The sequence below is a fragment of the Medicago sativa genome, chromosome 3, assembly GCF_051527215.1.
Source record: "Medicago sativa cultivar Bolivia chromosome 3, Bolivia_mono, whole genome shotgun sequence".
Lineage (NCBI taxonomy): Eukaryota > Viridiplantae > Streptophyta > Magnoliopsida > Fabales > Fabaceae > Medicago > Medicago sativa.
Window position 1 is genome coordinate 104,017,348 of NC_140751.1, and position 22,710 is coordinate 104,040,057.

At 35.8% G+C, this 22,710-nt stretch overlaps 1 protein-coding gene, 1 long non-coding RNA gene and 1 pseudogene across 2 annotated transcripts; 1 reads left to right on the plus strand and 2 right to left on the minus strand.

Annotated features, from left to right (window-relative positions):
- Positions 1 to 1,450: 1,450 nt before the first annotated feature.
- Positions 1,451 to 14,337, minus strand: LOC146943288 (uncharacterized). The gene is made up of 12 exons (XM_085757554.1): positions 14,239 to 14,337; positions 13,776 to 13,881; positions 11,021 to 11,160; positions 6,705 to 6,863; positions 6,528 to 6,631; positions 6,180 to 6,355; positions 4,614 to 4,803; positions 4,095 to 4,194; positions 3,809 to 3,977; positions 2,464 to 2,546; positions 2,293 to 2,369; positions 1,451 to 1,775 (listed from the first exon to the last, which is right to left on the minus strand). The coding sequence occupies exons 1-12, from the start codon at positions 14,320 to 14,322 to the stop codon at positions 1,604 to 1,606; spliced, it is 1,560 nt and encodes a 519-aa protein (XP_085613680.1). The 5' UTR covers positions 14,323 to 14,337; the 3' UTR covers positions 1,451 to 1,603.
- LOC146943289 (uncharacterized) lies at positions 12,563 to 13,301 on the minus strand. The gene is made up of 2 exons (XR_015033043.1): positions 13,192 to 13,301; positions 12,563 to 12,626 (listed from the first exon to the last, which is right to left on the minus strand). It is a non-coding gene; the product is annotated as an uncharacterized LOC146943289 (long non-coding RNA).
- Positions 14,338 to 19,401: 5,064 nt separating the features above from the next.
- LOC146943290 (uncharacterized) lies at positions 19,402 to 20,917 on the plus strand (annotated as a pseudogene).
- Positions 20,918 to 22,710: the final 1,793 nt, after the last annotated feature.

The following is a 22,710-nucleotide window of genomic DNA, read 5'->3' on the forward strand; positions in this document are numbered from 1 at the left end:
ACTTTGAAATTTTGGTTAAGATGGTCTACGCCAACATCATGACTGCTAGCTATCTATTGGAAAATTGAGGAACTGATCGTCCCTAACGTGTTGTTGATAGAAAGTGAACATCAAGTTGAATGGAACAAATCAATCTTACCAAGGGTTGTTGCGTGAATTTTTGGAGGGTAGACATGGAAATGTTTGAAAGCTGCTGTCAAGTGTAAGAATGAAACTAGCGTGAAAACCAACGTGAGTTAACTCACGTTGAGATTTCAATGTGATTTGTGCAGAATTATAACTAGCGTGAGATAACTCACGCAGGGGCAATATGAACAGGGACGGAGCTACATGTATTAGTTTTGGGGCAGCCGCCACCCCCAAATACAAGAAATTTATGACAATATATATATATATACTGGAAACTCATACTCGCCCCCTACAGAAATAAGAGTGTTATTGTTGAGTGTTGAATTCCAGTGAAACATAATTAGTTGAACTACAAGTACATGCATCACTCTAGTACTTTTCAATACATTCTAATTTCAATTCCTTTCCATCTATCTAGTGACATATATACAAGCTTTCTATCTAGTGACCCACATTTAGTCATCTTATAATGATATTAATTTTTGTTTATTGCTTAATAGAAAAAAAAAAGTTCATTACGTTCGCCTCTTTTAAAAATAGTAGTATTCTTTTTGTTTGAGAGGGAAAAATAAGGCTTCTTATCCATATTAGCAAAAGAAAAAAAAATTATTAAGGTAAAAAATATTTGATTAGACTTTATGTGATTTATTATCATGTTACATACGTTCTCATAACTACCAAAATTTTTTTCTCTAGAAATCAGAAGTTTAAAACAAAACTGATTAATTGACTTCGAACAAAACAAATGACTCGACATTGCATGAATTATTTTAGCCCCCCTTAACAAAATTTTCTGCCTCCATCCCTGAATATGGACATTTACTTTGGGAATGAGCAGAAACGTTTGGGTAAAGAGCAGAATTCTTCAGCTCTCCCGAGGAAGTGTTGCATTGTTTCTTTGGAAGAGGTTCTTCATTTGTTTCTTTCTCCTTTATCTTTCCAACCTCTCTCTCTCTCACTCATTTCTCTCCCTCATTTCTTTCTCTCTCACTCTCTATATTAAAAGAACGTGAAAAGAAAAAGGGATTGAAGGATAAAGAAATAAAGAATTAAAAGAAAGAAGAATTGAGAGAAAATTAAGAGGGGGAAGATACAAACATCTAGAGAAGGGATAAAGGGTAGAGAGGAGAGATTCTTTTTCTGTTTTGATAAAAGAGAGATTCTATTTTTTTTTTCAACAAAGATGTATTAGATCATATCATGTCACATCCATGATGTATCGCAGAAAGTATCTGCTAACCAATTTTTTTGAACAATAATTAACAAAAAAATGGATAACTCTGAGATGAGTATTTGAGCGTCTCCTATGAATATCGGTATCTTTTTCTTTCTTTCTTTCTTTGTTCCACCTTTAAGTCCTACTCCAAAAGTATTTATGTACAAAGCTAATTGCAAATCATTTCCATAAACCCTTGATACTAACACAAAAATTCTTGTAACAATCTAATTAAACTCATAACGATCGCCTGAAACCTCAATTAATCTTTGGTTTTGGTCGCCTTGGCCTTAATACCATATAAAGGCAGCCTAAAACAATCAAGAAAGCAGGAATAGTTGTCATATCAAACACCATCTGCATTTTTCTCTCTCTTGTGCAGTTAATTGGATGGAGAAGGGTCAGGGTCGTATTAACTTGATCAACAAATCTGCAAAAATGAAAAACCTTGTTAGAGGCAAAAGAACCAATGAAGAACAGGCCCTTACTGAAGATGCCAAAACCATGTGGCACACAGGCCAGCTTTTAACCAATGAAGAACAAAATAGAACATAGATGCGCTGCTAATCACTTACCACCCTCTGTATCCCATCCCCCTTTATCTCTCGTAATTCTAAATGGGTATCACCATATTAAAAGAGCCTAGGGGGAAAGTTAAGCGTGTTCTTATTTCCACAGGTGCGTTTGTTACACACTACAATACAAAGAGTAAGAGAACAGCAGAACACAAACGTTGAGGCACATCACAAGTATACATCTATCTATGTGGGTACCATTAGACTAACTATTTACTTGTTAAGAGGAAAACTAGCTGTTATGGCTAAGGCCTGTGAATTGTGTTGCTGTAGTCAAATTGTGGTTTGATCCATAATTTCCAACAATAAAACTGCACTATTTTTTTATGCAGTCTAGAATCTAACATTGCTGAATAGTTTACATTGTCCAACCTTTTGGATGCATCCTCCAAGGTGTTTAGTAGCCTTAATGCATCAACATATCGCAATTCTCCGGTGACGGTTGATACCTGAAAATACAATATTCATAAAAAATTATGGTATAAACAACTGTTTAAGAATACTATTTAAAATTTATAGAAGCAATTAGCGATTTGTACTCACCCTTCTCCAAAGGCTAACAACATAGTTGTACTTGTTTACAAGCTCATGCTCCTGGGACTGGAAGATCTTGAAAGTGTTTTGAGCTTTATTTTGTTAAGAAATCAAATAGATAATTCATCTGGTATCACAAGGAAAATAAATGCAGTAATAAAATATTCCCGGTAAAAGGCTGCTATTTTAATAAAACAAATAGGAGCCTTGATCACCAAACAACCTATAAACTTATTTACCAAACACCTACTTTTTTTTATCAAACAAGCTTATGGACTAGTTCAACAAGGTATAAACTAGCGTTTTTGGCCTTGCCAACATAACCTATATATGAAATACTCATTGCATGCATGACAGTGTTTTCGTCCTAATGTTCATGATATTTACTTGCTCACCCCTGTCTCTCGGTCCACATGTCAAAGTGAACTATTTGCAATTCTGTCACTTTCTTTGTTGGCACCTATGAAAATTACTTGTTAATAAACTAATCAACAACCTAAGTGACATAGCTACTATGGTATAAAAAATGCTACTCGACCAGAAATAGTTGGCCTGCTTATTGACTCTTGAAAGAATGAGTGGTCCTTATCGACAATTACTATGAAGAGTTGAGAGTAGCAAGGGTTGAACCCCACAATGATCGGTGCCCTAATGCAAGAAAAGCTTAATTCAGGGAATAACCTATATTTTCAGTAAAAATAGAACTATTTACCAATAAACTTATATAAGTTTGAGATTCCATTTTTTATAATTTTGTCTGTGTAGACATTTGTTGAAAACCCATCACCTTTATTACACTACAAGTTATATGCGTACAAAGCCTAGCCCAATTCTAAAATAATATCAAAGTCTATCCACCATATATTATTGGGCCACCCTTAATTGTCAATGCTCCAGATGTTGAGTACAAGACATGAGTGGGTGTGTTGGAAACCCTAGTTTCCTTCATTGTAGCAAAGTTGGGATGTCTTCACATTAGCCCCCAAAATCTCTAGATCTATTATTTTTAGGCTACCTGAACTTGTTCACACTATATGTCCAATCCTACACATGAGGGTGTGTTGGAAACCCAAGTTGGGTTCACTGTCGCCACCTTAGGCTTCCTTCATTGCAACCTCCAGCATCTTACTTGTGTTGGCATGAGGGGTTATGTTGAAATGCTACAGACTAGTGCTACAACATAGTCAGCGAAGGATTGGAAAGCCACATTCCTCGGCTTCACTAGTTTTTGGAGTTGAATTAAACTTAACACAAATTCCAAGATTATTGGTAAAGGAATCATTCTGTACAACAGTACATAAGAAAGATAGTTTCTCTATCATTAAATGGTTGCAATAGTACACAAGAAGGATACTAGTACGCTCCATTAGTAGGCGATGAATGGCAGAATTAACCAGTAGGATCGATTCTTCAAGAGTTGTGATGACATAACTTCGAGCAATTGAATCAGACTGGAACTGTGAAATGTGCCAACCTTGTGATGTAGCAGAGAAAGGATTGCATCCTGCCGACCATATCCAGTCCTGTCATGTTCAGAAATGAATATTAAGACATTGCAGTCTAACTATACTTGATAACGAAGTTATTTATATTTAGAATAATGACCATTCAAGGAACCCAACACAGAGAATAATGGGTACCTCCATTGCAGTCTCATGGGCTTGACCATAAACAAGATGAAGGGGAAGCAAACCCGCAAGATGCTCAGCAGTAGCAGCTACTGCAGCTTTTATAGGCTGCCTTTATAGACCAGATGAAGGATAAAGCCATGGAAGAATTAATAAGTGGATTTATGTTCCATAAAGAAAAGTCTTACAAAAAATGTTAAATACAAAAGTTCAATTATTGCCAATTATTTTCAGCAAAATTATATCTTTAATAATAATAATATTGTAACATTATATAACTTGAGATCTACTTCTTCAAAATATAACTTGAGATCTTATTTCCCCCTTTCCCCCATCAAATTAATAGAATTCTATAATCTCACAAAAAATTGAAAATGTAAGGCCTATGATGAATATGATTAAGACATCCCTTAATATCCTGAATATTGCCATCATCAACATATATCCAATATAGCTTATAAAATTATATTTGCTTTACAAGTTATATGAAAAAGACAGTTTAAAAAACAAATGTATGTTTCTGACTCTAACCTCAAGTTCATTAGAAGTGAGTGTCCATTACCATGTAGATGGCTTTCCCAAGAAGAGGGCTCTGACTGAACAACAATAATCATGTCGGATAGTGCTATAGCCTGAAAATGTTTGTCTAGTAACAATGGTTCACTGTGAATGAACCAAAAGATTGGAACCTCTAGCATGGACCTTGAATGTGCATGCCTACCTTCGTTTATAAAGATGATTATCATCTTAGTCGTATACCATAATATCAAGTAACAAAAGAGAAACATTTTCTCAGACAAAAGGAAATGAGAAGAAAAGAACTTGTTGAAGTTGTGGGATTTAGATAAAAGAGGGAGAGAAATAATAACATCGAATATTATTGATAATGAGTTAATACTAACTTTTTTTTGAGGAAAGAGTTAATACTAACATGATACCAAAGACTAAACACCAATCCCTAGACTCAGTCCTAAATCCAGAAAGTAATAGTAATAGTAATAAGTAATATAAAATTTAATCCCAATAGATACTCTAAGATTGTAAAGTTGTTGTCATGTGACTGGAAGGTCACGGGTTCAAGTCCTGGAAACAACCTCTTGTGTAAAAACAGGGTAAGACTGCGTACAATACACCAAATGGTGGGGGACCCCTTCCCGGACCCTACGTATGCGGGAGCTTTAGTGCACCGGGTTGCCCTTTTTTTTAGATACTCTAAGATTGTAAATTTAAGATATTCTAATATAATATTAAAGCTATTATAAGATATTTATAATATTCTATGTTCCTAACACTCCCCTTACAGCTAAAGCTAACTAAACTTTAAACTTGTTACAAATATACCTTTTCAAAGAGAAAATATAACACCTGACGTAATCAAACCCAAACATAGTGGCAGATGCATGCATAATATTTACATAAATATTGTTTTTAAGAAAATTAACTCAGAAAGTTTCTCTAAAACAAAATAAATCAGTACAAATTTTGATAATTTATCCTTCTAATGTTTATGACTTCTTTAACACTAAGCACACATAGTGATAGATATATTTTGTAAAGAAAACATTGTCCTAGATATTATAGACTATTTTTGGAGATCTTGTTCGTAATATTGTATACTTTGTAGAAGTTTAAAATATTTTTCATTTGTGAATAAGTTTATTTACTATTTTGTTGCCCCTACTATGGAGAATTTCTAGACCAGCCCACTGCCCAAACAGACATCTTTTGGACAATCTAAGAATGGCAAAACAATCAACCAATGATGTCAAAACTTCAAACCAAACCAATAAAGAATGTTGAATCACCATAATGCAAAAGCTACCAAAGTCTAACCATCATGAACAGGAGTTAAAGGATGAGCCTTCCCCACTCAAAACTGAAGCCTAAAATATCAAAAAGCTTAACAATAAGAAAAAACCAAACTACAATGATACTACGCGGGCGCTCACTAAACTTATCAGTCGACAAAATTCTTTTCCTTTTGAACTTTCCCGTATTTTTATTTTTTTCTAATTCAAGAGGACGGCATCAATTCTTTTTGTTTCCGGGTGCATATAAATGACATTCTAAAAACAAAGGAACACATAAGAAGGAGACCTTTAAGAGAACCATGTTTATTTAGCCTTTGCAACTGATACTGAAGAATGGAAGAATCAAGATAGGTGCGAATTGTCTTTCGATATGTTCCATTGACAAGTAACAGGGGGACAGCAGCTGCACGCCGTGCAACAGAGAAGGCCATTGCTAAATCAGGATCATCCGACAGAGGTAGCCTGAAACAGAGTAATACTAATATCAGTAGAAAACTAGGAAAAATCCATGTTTTAAGGGAATATGACAAATCAAGTGTTTTTTCAGTGTGCTTGAAAAGAATTTTCAATAACCAAATGTCTAATTAGAGGTTGGAAAAGCAAAGAGCAGAATAAAATACTTATGATTGCATACATGTGTGGACTGAACATTGGTTTCTGAGAAGGCACCATCAATGAGGAGAGTCCATCCTTAATAGCATTCATATCCACAGGAAGCTGTTTAATGTGCCTAACTTTCTGCAATATAATTGCATGAACATAAATATTCCACTAATGCGAGCCGTTTGATATGATGAAACATACATCTTACCTCCTGTGTCATAAAAAACAACTGAAAGGATATCTTCTCATAATAATGGAAGGCCCCATCAGAAACTGAAGGCGATACGATATGTCTCATAGATCCCCACAGTGTCGCACCAAGATGTGCAAGAAACGAATCACGTGCAACTGTGTAGTTCTGGAACTCCTGCATTGAGGGAAACCCATGTGTTAGATAATAAAGTATTGAGCTTAATTATCTAGCCTTTATATTAGTAAGTTAGAGTCCATTATGTTTTATTATACTACCTCCGTCCTTAAATATAAGACCCTTTTGCCAAAATTACGAGAATTAAGAAAGTTGGGATTAGTATTAAATTTGTTTATAATTACTATTGTTTTTACAATTTTATCCCTAAAAGAGAGAAATTACTATTGTTTTTACAATTTTATCCCTAAAAGAGAGAGTTAGTTTATGTTTTCAATATAGTATTTATTGTTGATTGAAGAAAAAGATACAAACTAAATAGGGGTATGTTTGTAAAGAAATAATTAATGTAATTGGAAATATCAAAAGGGTCTTGTAAAAAGGGACAAACTTTTTTCTCAAAAGGGTCTTATAATTAGGGACGGAGGTAGTATATTCTATTGTAACCTTTTCTAATGTTAAGCTATTGTTATTCTAATGAAACCCTAGACGTCTTTGTTGTTATCTATCTTTCTCTATTTTGTATCTGTATTGTTAACATAGTATCAGAGCCTCTTCAAGATTCATTGGACCACCTGCTATCAGGTTTCCGCTATCGGACCACCCACCATTTATGTCCACGAACCAAGCCCAATAGTGCTGGTTGTGAGGGGGTGTGTTAAGAGTCCCACATCGGATAGGTGATGGCCTGACAATGTGTTTATAAGTGGGGGCAATCCTCACCTCACAAGCCGGTTTTGTGATGATGAGTTAGGCCCCAAATTTCAACATGGTATCGAGAGCATGGTTTGATCCGCCTTGAATCGTTTGTCGCTTCCGCTATTCCGCTATTGAGTTCCCATTGATTTGTTTTCTTTTTTCTTGTTTGGTGGTCTCGCGATTTCTTGTTTGTGCTTGAAATGCCTAAATTGCAATTGGATTTCTTCTATAATCGCAATAATCGATAATCGCAATTTGGGTGCACTGGTTTTACTCCCGCCGTCCCTTAATGTAACCCCCCTTTGCATTTTTCACATTTCTTAAGAAAAGTTGTCAGTGTAATTAATGTGTCTGTTTTGTGTATTAATATTACCAAATTGTCCTTTGTTTGTATGTGTATTAAATTTGACTTTTCATATTTCAAGATAAGTTAGTAGTATTAATTAGGGGTATGTTTAAGAAAAAAGTAATAAATGCATCTAGTAATTTGAAAAGGGGGTTACATTTAGGGACAAAAATAAAATCAAATGGGTGGTTACATTAAGGGACGGAGGGAGTATTTATTTAGCTTCGGAGAATTTTGATTGGTGGTTGTGAGATGCACGTTGTTATTGGCAAAGTAGAACATTGAATTTCAATTTGGCCTACCTTGGGTTTTGTTAATTGGACGTTCCAAAGTTATATTAATATTTGGGCTATAGTAATGTACTCCCTCCGTCCCTTAATGTAACCCCCCTTGCATTTTTCACATTTCTTAAGAAAAGTTGTCAGTGTAATTAATGTGTCTGTTTTGTGTATTAATATTACCAAATTGTCCTTTGTTTGTATGTGTATTAAATTTGACTATTCATATTTCAAGACAAGTTAGTATTATTAATTAGGGGTATGTTTAGGAAAAAAGTAATAAATGCATCTAGTAATTTGAAAAGGGGGTTACATTTAGGGACAAAAATAAAATCAAATGAGTGGTTACATTAAGGGACGACGGAGGGAGTATATGGGTTGGTTGCTTTGATTACAACAAGTGGCAGTGACACGTGATGAATTCTTCTATAATCGCAATTTGGGCGCACTGGTTTTACTTATTTAGCTTCGGAGAATTTTGATTGGTGGTTGTGAGATGCACGTTGTTATTGGCAAAGTAGAACATTGAATTTCGATTTGGCCTACCTTGGGTTTTGTTAATTGGACGTTCCAAAGTTATATTAATATTTGGGCTATAGTAATGTATATGGGTTGGTTGCTTTGATTACAACAAGTGGCAGTGACACGTGATGAATTCTTTGGCAGCAAAATATATATGTCAAGTGTGTGCATCTATTGATTCTTGCTGGCAGGTGATTAATTCGGTTAGTTAAGCTTGGTTTCGTTTATTGGAAGGCAATTGATTATTTGGTTAGTTTTGGCATTGATTTAATGCTCTATCGTGGTTTGGTTGCCTCGTCAATTTGGTTGTTGCTTCTCTTCTGGTTGTTTGTCTCTTTTATTTGAGTTTTGTGTTCGGATTAGTATCAGTTTATTTTTAGTTTATTTGTCCTCTATTGGTTCTTCTGTATGTCTGTTTCTCTCTACCGGTTCTTTTGTTTGGATGGTTCTCTCTATGATTGGTTGATGGTGATGGTTCTTGCTGCTCTCTAAACGAAGATAACTCACTTTGATCTCTACTCTCCATTGGTTTTGCTAACCGCTAAAAAAAAGGGCAACCCGGTGCACTGAAGCTCCCGCATACGCAGGGTCCGGGAAGGGGTCCCACCATTTGGTGTATTGTACGCAGCCTTACCCTGTTTTGCTAACCGCTGGTTTGGTTTATTTCTCTGGGTTAATTTGTAACAAGCTTAAAGCCTATGAAGCCCCGATACGGATACGGATACGGGTACGATACGATACGGGTACGCGAATACGTCAAAAATTTCAAATTTAGGATACGATACGGCTTGGATACGTTTACAATTTTTTTTAATATATATATATATATATATATATATATATATATATTAGACATAAACGCACAAAAAATAAATAGCGTGAAATCTTAAAACTAATTACGCCAAGTCAAAATACAATGGACCATTCACCAACTAAGATATCCTTTAAACCAAAACATACCATATAAACAACCTGCACTATGATGATACCAAGGTAGTATGAAGATAGTCACCCTTTTCAAGTAATGGCCAATATAATGATCCCAATTTATAAAAATTAATACTTGTGATCAAAATACAAATAAAAATTAAATTAAATCATTCGGATACTTCTGGGATACGTATCCGGGAGTATCCTTAACGTATCTTTAAGGTATCCAATATATTTTTAAATAAAAATTAAATTAAATCATTCGGATACTTCTGGGATACGTATCCGGGGGTATCCGCGGAGTATCGGTATCCGATACGTATCCGACACGGGTACGACACCATTTTGGAGTATCCGGGCTTCATAGCTTAAAGCTTAGTGGGTAGTGTTAGAACTTAATCTCTGGGTTAATTTGTAACAAGCTTAAAGCTTAGTAAGCTTCAGCTTGAGGGGTAGTGTTAGAACTTAATATTCTTTAGTATGTTTTTCGTATCTTGTTTGACAAACTCACAATGCTTCTTGTTGATTCATTGTGAGTTTGAGGGTAGATGTTAGATAATAAAGTATTGAGCTTAAGTTATTGAGCCTTTATATTAGTAAGTTAGAGTCCATTAGGTTTTATTATATATTCTTTTTTTTTTTGGTCAGGTAGCCTAGCCTAGTGGCTAGAATTCACCTTATAAGGTGAATAAGTGGGGTGTCCGAGGTTCGAACCCCGGCCCCTGCATATAATAATGCATTGTCCTACCAACTGAACTATGCTCACGGGACGGTTTTATTATATATTCTATTGTAACATTTTCTAATGTTAAGCTATTGTTATTCTAGTGAAACCCTAGCCGTCTTTGTTGTTATCTATCTTTCTTTATTTTGTATCTGTATTGTTAACACCATGACCCAAGCTAATATTGAACTGAATTAACCAAGTATTGCATGTTATTATGTACTTTATAGTGGGTTGTGAAAAAAGAAATTAATTCCGTAAAAAAATTAATATTTCATTAACCGCTTAATGAACATATTGAACCAAATATTTACTAGTCATTAATCACATAGCATTATGTGAACAGTACGTACGGTGTTGCCATACGGTGTTGATAAATGTGTCAAAAAGTAATTTTTCTTTGATGAAGGAAGAAACTATTTTCTACTATTTGGTTACAATTATAAAAACTAGTTTTACTTCAAAAGGTGGTGATAATGACAACTTTTTTCAAAAGCAACCAAAAGTAACTTTTCAAAATTATCAGAAATCTGATTTTTTTTTTTTGCCTTTCAAATTCTATTTTTTTTTAAGAAAACCACAAAACCTCTTAATCAGATTTTTAAAATTAAAAACGATCAGACAAATGAGCCTCAATACCGCAGACCAATCAGCTGACCTCGTGTGTATCACTGAATAAATTCCAGCCCTCCATCCTCTTTAATGTCTCTATGGCTTTTGCCTTATGTTTTTCATCATATTCTTCACCTTCAAAAGACTGCAGCTCATTTTTCAAATCCCGCATCCTCTCGTCAAGTTCTGAAATTATACATATTTAAGGATGTATGAAATATAGTGTAGATATTAAACTTTTTGGAGCACTAACCTGCAAAGCTTGATATTTTAAAAAAATTAATAAAATGAAAAGGAATTTTGTATCAGAAATAAAAGAAACTGGATTCACGAAGTGAGATGTAAGGAAGGACAAACATGTCCAAATAATTACCATACTGGTGTCTAACATGTGTCATGTTGGATATTTCTAGACAATTATCAGATACTCCTAGTATGCTACATTTGTAACTCTGTTTTAAAACATTAATGTCATTAAGATCAATATTTTTTAACTCTCTGTTTTAAAACATTAATGTCATTAAGATCAATATTTTCAACTAGTTAGGAAATTTGAGAGATTTCTATTTTGATTTTAGAATGTAAAATCTGAAGTTTTTACTTTTTTTGTAAGAAAATAAACTGAATCTGTTATTAATCTTCTGCTAACAGAAACTATATTTCTAGTGTTTTTGATCAAGAATATATTGGATAATGCACTCTAATCAATCTTAAATAGATCATGTGATAACACCATGTTAAAACCTTGATTTAACACACAGGGAAACCTTTCGACAAGGTTATAAATCACACACAATAGCAGACAAAAGCAGCTCCTACCCACTACAACGTCATCCGTAGTGTCACAAAAAATACAGAAAATTATCAGAAAAGTGGTTATCCTGTTATAAAGTTTTTGAGTTTGATCACTACACGCAGTTATTTGAGATTGTTAATGTTTGTCCTAAGTTTTTTTTTTTGCCTTCATGCACGTTCTATTGCATGCAAGATTGATAGAATGGGGTAAGTTAGACTGGGATCAATGAACTTGCTCGCAAAAGCATGAAATTAGCAAGTTTGAGCAATCCTACGAGGGTGCTTATCCGGTCCTGTTTCATGGTTCAATTTGGTAAAACACGTGGCTTCACGACTCCCTTCCTTTACTGTCTCTCTCTGTTAATGTTGTAACTTGCCATCAACGGAAGCTCCCTCTCTTTGCGACTACATTTCTTTAGAACCGTGACCTCTCTCACTCTCTATTCCACTGTGCGAGGCTGCGACTTCCTTCCCACTGCTCATTTTTGTAAAGCTCGTGCACTCTCCTTGTACGAAGCTTTTGCAGAATTGTTCGACCTCCATCTCAAGCTCACTTGTTGAAACCTTGGTATTGTAGGAAATGTTCTAGCTCATTTACTTTCTCTTGTAAATAGTAGTTTGTAAATTGTATTTATTATCCATGGTGCATATAAATCAAACATGCCGAGTTCACTACTGAAGCAATTTGCCTAAAAACATACATCTCTTTTTAGTCGCTAAGTAAATAACTTTGCTCTCTGCTCACATACAAAAGCAATATTGTCAGGGGAACTGATGGGAAGTGGAATTTCAATAAAGGAGAACTGTGGATTTATTGATAGAGAAGTGATGAGCAAAGCTCTACAATGGATGAAAACCTATGAAGCACGGACACCTCTAGGACTAGGCGTGTCGCGGTGTCCGACACTCCTATGACACCCGTACGACACGTGTCGAACTGGTGTCATAAATAATTATTTTTTTCTTTACTTCGACACTCCTACGATCGGTGTCCGACACCTATATAACACTCATATGAGCCGTGTCGGATAACTCAGACAAATATCTAAAACAATTTGTTTTTTTCTCTTGCTTCCGCGCACCATAGATACAAGAGTTACATATGTTTTGAGAAATGTTGATCAATTACGGGTTATAGACATTATAGTTCATTATATCATTTTTAGCTTTTTTGATAGTAGATGAATAAATAACGGTCAAATACTATGATATCTTGTTGTAGAACTTTTTCTAATGACGTAGATTGCTCAAGTTAGATGTTTATATATGTATTTTAATTTTCATTTTAGACCGTCTTTAAATAAATTAACATATATATAACGGTGTCGGTGTCCTATATTTTTTACATTAGCGGTGCCGGTATCGACGTGTCAGTGTCGTGTCAGGTGTCCGTGTCGGAGTCCATGCTTCATAGATGAAAACTGAAAAAGAAAAGATAACCAGAGTCTAAGATTCCTACCAGAGTATTTCTACTCCTAACCAGAGAAGATCTTTCTCCTAACAAACTCTAAACAATATTCTCAATGCCTTTCCTACCTCCCAACTCTCTTTCATATAACAAACGCATCCCTTGAATTCAGGGATTGCACCAACTAACTATTTTATTCCCTCTTCTTCTATAACCTTCTAGAAGGTGCAAGTGTGTGACATGTGTGATTTGGACCCAATTATTGGGCCATCCCTAGTGTCCTATCAGGAACTCAAGGAAACAATTTTTTTATTGAAAAATATTAGACAAACTTCAAGTTTAATCATCCCAATGCACGAGACTATCACTACGTGGGGTTTGTAAAAGATAAATGTACGCAACCTTATTTTCGCAAGAGAAGAAGTTGATTTTCGCAAGAGAAGAAGTTGTCTTGAGGATTTGAACCCATGACCTCCAGGTCACATGACAACAACCTTTACCATTGAGCCACGGCTCACTATCCAAGTTTAATTTTGAAAAAAAAAATAGAATTAAAAAAAAAAAAAGAAGAAAAACACAAAAAGCTTAAACAGATTACCGTCACAAAGAGCAAGTTTGCCTTTCCTTCCCTTGCAATGTTTAAAAGCAAAAAGCTCATATATATCAATCTCAGCCAGAAGAATATCAATAGCCTGGTGTTCTTTCTGCAACATTAAAAATCAAAGCTGACTTACTACAAATTTCTTTAGAAATCAAACATGTTTTCCTCTTAGCATCCTAATTAACATGCCAATGCCATCAAAGTCTAAAGCCACTGCATAGAAGTACAGTCAATTAGTTATCCTCTCAGATATTTATTTCTATCGAACATAGTTTCTAATCATCAATTATTTTGGAATAACCACAAAATTAATTTTCTTCTTTTCATTTTTGGCTTCAACTGCAGTGGGAAGAATCTAACATGTGGTCACTATTTACTACAACTCATTGAAACCTTGTTCATAGAAGAAGAATAAATAATATGCAATCCACTGTAATAAGTTCATTTGAATAACACATACATCACCAAATACATCAAATTTCTCGTGAATAGCATCTTGCAGAAGGTCCTCAGCTTCTTCTTCTGAAATTTCTGGAATAAGCATGAAGAAAATCAAAACATAAATAAACAATGACAACTCAAGTTAAACTACGCAAGATGTACTAAATAATTAAGGTTCTTTATAAGAAAACATACACATTTTCTAGGCCTAGATTAAGTAATTTAAGAAATCAATCAGTTCATTGCCACAAAAAAGAATATAGAAATTAATCAGTTCAGTAGGACACCACAACAATCATCAGATTATTCAATGGATTTTGCTTTTTTGCCCCCCCCCCAAAAGAGGTTCAGTTTGTAACGCCCCAAAGGCCTTTTTTTGTGTTTAAAGAGCAAATAGGGGGCCCAAAAGAGCAGTCATCTTATTCAATTGCACAGAAAAATAATTGCACACTTTTTCTTTTCCTTTGGCACATCAAGAGTGACGATATAAATCAGTCAATGCCTTGTTCACCTTAACCTTATAATCAATGAGAAGATATCTGTCAAATTAACATAACTGCTTCGGAATTCTATCCTTACATCTCAAACATTCTTCGCAGACAGTTCACAACTTTATAATCAAGGTGCTCTTCACATTGCTTTTTAACCAGGTTTTCACAGAGGAGCAAACACATTGAAGTGGATTGTCACTTCATTAGAGAAAAAGATCTAGCTGGTTGTATTGTTACTAGTTGCATTAGTTATAATGAACAACTAGCTAATATTTTCTCTAAATCTCTCAGGGCCCCTCAAGTTGATTTTATTTGTAACAAGCTAGGTGCATATAATCTATGTTGACTTTGTGATTTCTGTGTGTAAATTAGACCACACTCACCTCCATTTATAACAGTATATAGAATAAATACTAAAAATGCTAGTTGATATGATTTGCTAATTCAAATCCTAATCTATAATATATGGATTTGATTCTTTGATTATAACACTCCTTGTCATTCTAGAGCAAAACCAAACAAGGACAGATCCTTGTTATAATGATTGGTTCTAGACATTCAGCTCCTAATTTATTAACCATTTCTGAGGTGAACCAATAATCTATATTGGGCAACCCATATTTATCCATGATCCAGAGGCGCTTTCCTATGCATGAAGGATTGACATATAAGGACTTGGGTAAGGCTCATCAAGCATTGACTTAGGCAACTTTCACCCTAACCCTTACAAAGACTGCTTTAGAATAAGAAATAAAATTTATTTGCAAAGTCAAGTGTAAAACCGAATTTCGAGCTAAGGCTCACAAAATTTCTGAGTCATACTTGGTGGTTTCAAAATAAAATATGAAGAACCTATGAGGTTATTTTGCGATAACAAGACCGTCTAAGCATCACTCACGAATCCTCTAGGAAAAAGCGTCCCTTCTAAGATCTTGCAAGCTGAGAATGAAAAGATATTGATTCATCACCCCAACAAGGGGGAGTGGTTACATTATACAAAAAGGATTCCCTTTATTATTGTAATCATCTTGTTACCGTAAGTAATGTAATTGGGCATATTTTGGTACATTTTTTAGAGAATCAATTGTTGTAAATTTTGAGTATATTTCAAAAGTTTCAAATATTTTGTGTCCCATATTTTTCATTAAGAAATACAGAGAAATCATTTTTAATAGAAACTCATTATCATTATTATCACTATTAATATTTTATTTCATTAGACATGGTCCAATCCCTTTGGTCATATGTATTGAATCGGTCTAAACATGTTTAATTCCTTTAATTTACCAAGTCAAAAGATGTGCATGTAGTTAACATTATAATGTGTTCCCTGCCTTGTTTTGTGCCACGTGCAGTAGCATATTTAACACACCTCCTTAATTTTTGTTAATTTTGTTGAACTATAACAGCAATTTTAATTGTATTAATAGTGCATTTTTATTGATAATGAAGTACAATTTTTTGGTACAGATGAATAACACATAAAGCTCCCTCTTATTTATTTTTAGAGTAATAAACAATTTTAACGAGTCTAATTAATGCACAATTCTGGGTTACATCTTTCTGAAAATAATTTTCCTTGTCAGTTCTGTATCCTCGATTATACATCGAGAAGAGTCTGTTAAATCCTGGGGGTTAGCGTATAATTACGCAGAAAATCCTTAAGGACAGCGCGATCAGCGCGTCTCAGGCTATTCATGGTTTGTTCGTTGTGCAGGTGTTGATTTTATTTGATTTGATTTGGTTGTCAAAGATGTTGATATCGTTGTGGTCGGTGATCTAATTCATCAACAATCTCAAAAGAGATAAGTTTATTGATCTCTCTTTCGCTTATATTTAATTGATTCCTTTGTTTATAAATTGATTATTATTTATAGAGATAATATTATGCATAATTTTACTACAATCTTAAGGATTTTCTCTCTAAATTATGTTTGTTCCCTAATTCTCAGATCCCCCACAACTGTTGGTTTTGATCAAAGGAATTAAATTAGATGATTTGAGAGTGCCGATTGTGAAAAGGAAATGCTCGAACGTGTTGAAAAGTGACTCAAAAATGTGCATTCTGTCTGTCAAAATCGGTGGCCGATTTGTACCACACGGTGGCCGATTTTGACCTGTTTTTTGGAGACTTTTGTTTCGGGAAAAATCGGTGGCCGATTTTGAGAGCTCGGTGGCCGATTTCGCGCAGGAGGAGAAAAATAAAACAGCTTGTGGGCCTGTTTTGTTCCAATTTTTGAGGGATGCTTTCCACTATAAATATAAACCTTGTATCAGATGATTATGTGGTGTAGAAAAACAGGGTTTAGAAGCCAACAAACAAACTAGGGTTTATAGAGAATTTCTCTTGGCAACAACACTAGGGTTGGGATTGTTTTGATTCACCTTGAACAAAGCACTATTAGTGTAACGCCCGTCTTAACTATTTAATTAATTCAATGAAGTTTAGAATATATTTATAAATATATGCTTATATGATTTATAATTTGTGTAATTTATGTGATTTATGATTTGAGTAAGTTATATGATTTATGAATGAATTATGTGGAGTATTTGATGTGGTGAAGTTGCTATGTTGTTATGACTTATTTTATTATTAAATAAAATAAGATTTGATAAATAAAATAAAAATATGAAAAATTGGGCTGTGTTGTGAGATGAGCAATTAGTAGTGATAAGAGTAATTAGAAGAGATAAATAGACAACAAAAGTTAGAAAACAGAATACGTACGTTTTTGGAGAAAAAGGGAGAAAAGTCAGAAAAGAGGAGAACTAGAGGGAGAGCTGCGATTTCATCATAACCAGGTAAGGGTGAGACTAATTTTCAATATTATTAAGGGTATAATTCTATAGGATGAATTTAGCATGATTAGGTTAAGTTTTGGTGAGAATTGAGAATTAGGTTTAGGATCAATTTTGATGAATGAATCAAGAACAGATGTTAGATTGATGCAAAATTAGTGTACAGACCTTAGATATGACTTAAGATGATAATTAGATGATATTTGGATGAAGGAATCATGAATTTAGGTGAAAAGTTGTGATTTTTAGGTTTCTGGCCGTACTGACATTCATCGCTCGCACCTGCGAGCAAGAACACCCGCATCTGCGAGCTAGAACCCAGAACTCGCAACTGCGAGCAATGCAACTCGCAACTGCGAGTGACCTGTAAGCTCGCAACTGCGAGCAGAATAACTCGCCACTGCGAGTAAAGACTTAGGAACCCAGAATACACGCTTTGCTCGCCATTGCGAGCAAAGTTACTCGCAACTGCGAGTTAGGCTGTTAGTTGCCCAAAATTGTCCCGATGCGATCCTTTCGCACGTATAGTCTTGAGCTGACCTTAGAAGTAAGAAGGAGGGTGGTTTAGAATGTTTCCAGATGTTACAGAAGTCTGTTTATATGACTGAAATGATTAGTAATGTTGCATGAATAATGTTATGATGTTTTATGATATTTATGTTGATGTAATCCACTCCTTAAATGATGTTGAGATATTCCAACACTGTTATATGTTGTAAATCTGTTGCTGTTCATTGCTGCTGACCTTTAAAGTCTTGAAATTGCATGAGTCGGTCTATGTTGCAAGAAATTAAGAAGTTGTCCATTATTATGAGTCGTATGAGTCGTTCATGATGTCGTCTAAGTTGCTGGAAGTTTGAGTTCATTGCATACTCATTAAAGTTGGGGGCTTTAGGCCCGGCAGCCTTTGTGCTCATTAAAGTTGGGGGCTTTAGGCCCGGCAGCCTTTGTGCTCATTAAAGTTGGGGGCTTTAGGCCCGGCAGCCTTTGTGCTCATTAAAGTTGGGGGCTTTAGGCCCGGCAGCCCTTGTGCTCACACGTTGAAGAGCCTATTATGCTCATTTGTTGTTGATTGGTACCACATGCATTTGCATATCAAGAAGTTTCATGGTGTTTAAGTTGTCAAGTTGTTGTTGAGTTGATAGAGTTGCATGGTCTAGATGAGTTGTGTTGTCAAGTTGTTGTTGAGTTGATAGAGTTGCATGGTCAAAGATGAGTTGTGTCGTCAAGTTGAGTATTAAGTTGATTATGATTTGTGATGAAAATTAGTAACGATATTTGATGATTGTATTTGTTATATAATGAAAATTATGCTAATTGGTAATTGTTGATATGCTATTAATGTTTAAGTTGTTAAATGCATTTTTTTGGATTATATGCTTAATGTATTGATTATGAAATCTCACCCCTTCTGCGTATATGTTGCCTCGACCGTGGGTAATGTGCAGGTAATAAAGATTAGAGGCGTTCATGAGTGGACTCTCAGTTGGTGTCTAGGTGCTCTGATACGTAACGGGATGGGGGCTTGCTTTTACTTCTATTCCTTACGTGTCTCTTTTATGAACTAAATTTTATGAGATTTTTCAATAAGGCCTGCGTGCCAAGACTTTTAGATGTTGAACTATTTTCCGCTGCAACAATTTTAAGATTTTCATGATGTTGAATTTGAAGGATAATTATTATTATCCGTTTTATGATTTAAATGAAGTATGTGACATTCCGTTGTGATCAAAATACTCTGATTTTAAATGAAATTTTTATGTTGGGAAAACGGGGTGTTACAATTGGTATCAGAGCAGGTCGGTCCGTCCGGCCAAGTAGTGAGTCGAGTTGTGTCCTTAGCAGTTGGAATACCACTATTATGATATTCTAAACATTGTGTGTTGTGCAGAGAAGAGACCTGGAGGCTGCGAATCTTATTTGCTATAAGAGGACTAGAATGGCTGGAAGAAATGATGCTGCGATTGCTGCTGCTTTGGAAGCTGTAGCCCAAGCTGTGGGACAACATCCAAATGCTGGTGCTGGTGCGAATGCTGATGTGAGAATGTTGGAGACCTTTCTGAGAAATCATCCTCCTACCTTCAAAGGGAGGTACGACCCTGATGGAGCACAGACGTGGCTCAAGGAGGTTGAGAGAATTTTCAGAGTTATGCAATGTACTGATGATCAGAAGGTGCGTTTTGGAACGCATATGCTGGCTGAGGAAGCTGATGACTGGTGGGTGAGCCTCCAACCTACCCTAGAGCAGGATGATGCAGTTATTACTTGGGTTGTGTTCAAGAGAGAATTCCTAAACAGATATTTTCCTGAGGATGTTCGCGGGAGAAAAGAGATCGAGTTCCTTGAGCTAAAGCAAGGAAACATGTCGGTGACAGAGTATGCAGCAAAGTTTGTGGAGCTGGCTCAGTTCTATCCACACTACACGGGGGACAATGCTGAGTTCTCCAAGTGTATCAAGTTTGAGAATGGTTTGCGTGCTGATATTAAGCGAGCCATTGGTTACCAACAGATCCGTGACTTTTCTGCTTTGGTGAGCAGATGCAGAATCTATGAAGATGACAGCAAAGCTCATTATAAGATTATGAGTGAGAAGAGGGGTAAGGGCCAACAAAGTCGCCCAAAGCCTTACAGTGCTCCTGCTGACAAAGGGAAAGGAAGAGCTAATGATGAGAGGAGGTCTAATAAGAAGGATGCTGGTGCTGAGGTTGTTTGTTACACTTGTGGCGAGAAAGGCCATAAGAGTACTGCTTGTACTAAGGATATTAAACGGTGCTTTCGTTGTGGCAGTAAAGGACATACACTTGCAGAGTGTAAGCATGCGGACATTGTGTGTTTTAACTGCAAAGAAGAGGGTCATATTGGGTCTCAGTGTACGAATCCGAAGAAGACTCAGACTAGAGGGAAAGTGTTTGCTTTGACTGGTACTCAGACTGAAAATGAGGATCGTTTGATCAGAGGTACTTGTTATATTAACAATACTCCTTTAGTTGCTATTATTGATACTGGTGCTACACATTGTTTTGTTGCTTTTGATTGTGCTTCTAAGTTGGGTCTTGCTGTGTCTGATATGAGTGGAGAAATGGTCGTCGAAACTCCAGCTAAGGGTTCGGTGACTACTTCTCTTGTTTGTTTACGATGTCCCTTGTCTATGTTTGATCGTGATTTTGAGATTGATTTAGTTTGTCTGCCTCTGAGTGGAATGGATGTAATTCTTGGTATGAACTGGTTAGAGTACAACCATGTTCTCATTAACTGTTTTAGTAAGACGGTGCGTTTCTCTTCTGCTGAAGAGGAAAGTGGAGCAGAATTTTTGTCTACTAAGCAGCTGAAGCAATTAGAACGCGATGGGATCTTGATGTTTTCCTTAATGGCATCCTTATCTTTGGAGAATCAAGCAGTGATTGATAAGTTGCAGGTGGTGTGTGATTTCCCTGAAGTTTTCCCTGATGAAATCCCTGATGTACCACCGGAAAGAGAAGTTGAATTTTCTATTGACCTTGTTCCAGGAACGAAGCCTGTGTCTATGACACCTTACCGTATGTCAGCTTCTGAGTTGGCTGAGTTGAAGAAACAGTTGGAGGATTTGCTAGATAAGAAATTCATTAGACCGAGTGTTTCACCTTGGGGAGCGCCGGTATTGTTGGTTAAGAAGAAAGATGGAAGTATGAGGTTGTGCATTGATTATCGACAACTGAATAAAGTAACTATAAAGAATAGATATCCACTTCCTAGAATTGATGATTTGATGGACCAGCTGGTGGGTGCACGTGTGTTCAGCAAGATTGATTTAAGGTCGGGTTATCATCAGATTAAAGTAAAAGATGAAGATATGCAGAAGACGGCCTTTAGGACGCGATATGGTCATTATGAATATAAGGTGATGCCTTTTGGTGTGAGTAATGCGCCTGGCGTGTTTATGGAGTATATGAATCGCATTTTCCATGCATTTTTGGATCGCTTTGTGGTTGTGTTCATCGATGATATTTTGATTTACTCTAAGACAGAAGAAGAACATGCAGAACATTTGAAAATCGTTCTGCAAGTGCTGAAGGAGAAGAAGTTGTATGCTAAATTGTCTAAGTGTGAATTCTGGTTGAACGAGGTAAGTTTTCTGGGCCATGTTATTTCTAGTAGTGGTATTGCAGTTGATCCATCTAAAGTTGAAGCAGTATCACAATGGGAGACTCCTAAGTCGGTTACAGAGATTAGAAGCTTTTTGGGTTTGGCAGGATACTATCGAAGATTTATAGAAGGATTTTCTAAGTTGGCACTTCCGTTAACACAGTTGACGTGTAAAGGTAAAACCTTTGTGTGGGATGTTCATTGTGAGAACAGTTTTAATGAATTGAAGAAGCGTTTGACGACGGCTCCAGTTTTGATTTTGCCAAAACCTGATGAACCTTTTGCAGTGTATTGTGATGCGTCCAAATTGGGCTTAGGCGGTGTACTTATGCAAGATGGTAAAGTTGTTGCTTATGCATCAAGACAGTTGAGAACTCATGAACGAAACTATCCTACTCATGACCTTGAGTTAGCTGCAGTCGTATTTGTCCTTAAGATTTGGAGACATTACTTGTATGGTTCGAGATTTGAGGTGTTTAGTGATCACAAGAGCTTGAAGTATTTGTTTGATCAGAAAGAATTGAATATGCGACAGCGGCGGTGGCTCGAATTGTTGAAAGATTATGACTTTAGCTTGAATTACCATCCGGGTAAAGCTAACGTTGTTGCGGATGCCTTAAGTAGGAAGAGTTTACATATGTCTGCTATGATGGTGAAGGAATTTGAATTACTTGAACAATTTAGAGATATGAGCTTAGTTTGTGAAATGTCGTCTCGGAGCGTTAAGTTAGGAATGCTGAAAATTGATAACGATTTCTTAAAAAGTATTAGAGATGCACAGAAGGTTGATGTTAAGTTTGTGGACTTGTTGGTTGCTAGTAATCAAACTGAAGATGGTGACTTTAAAGTCGATGATCAAGGTGTGTTGAGGTTCCGAGGTAGGATTTGTATTCCAGACAATGATGAGATAAAAAGGATGATTCTGGAAGAGAGTCATAGGAGTAGCTTGAGCATTCATTCGGGAGCTACAAAGATGTATCATGATTTAAAGAAGCTGTTTTGGTGGTCAGGATTGAAACGTGATGTGGCACAATTTGTGTACTCTTGTTTGATTTGTCAGAAGTCGAAGGTAGAGC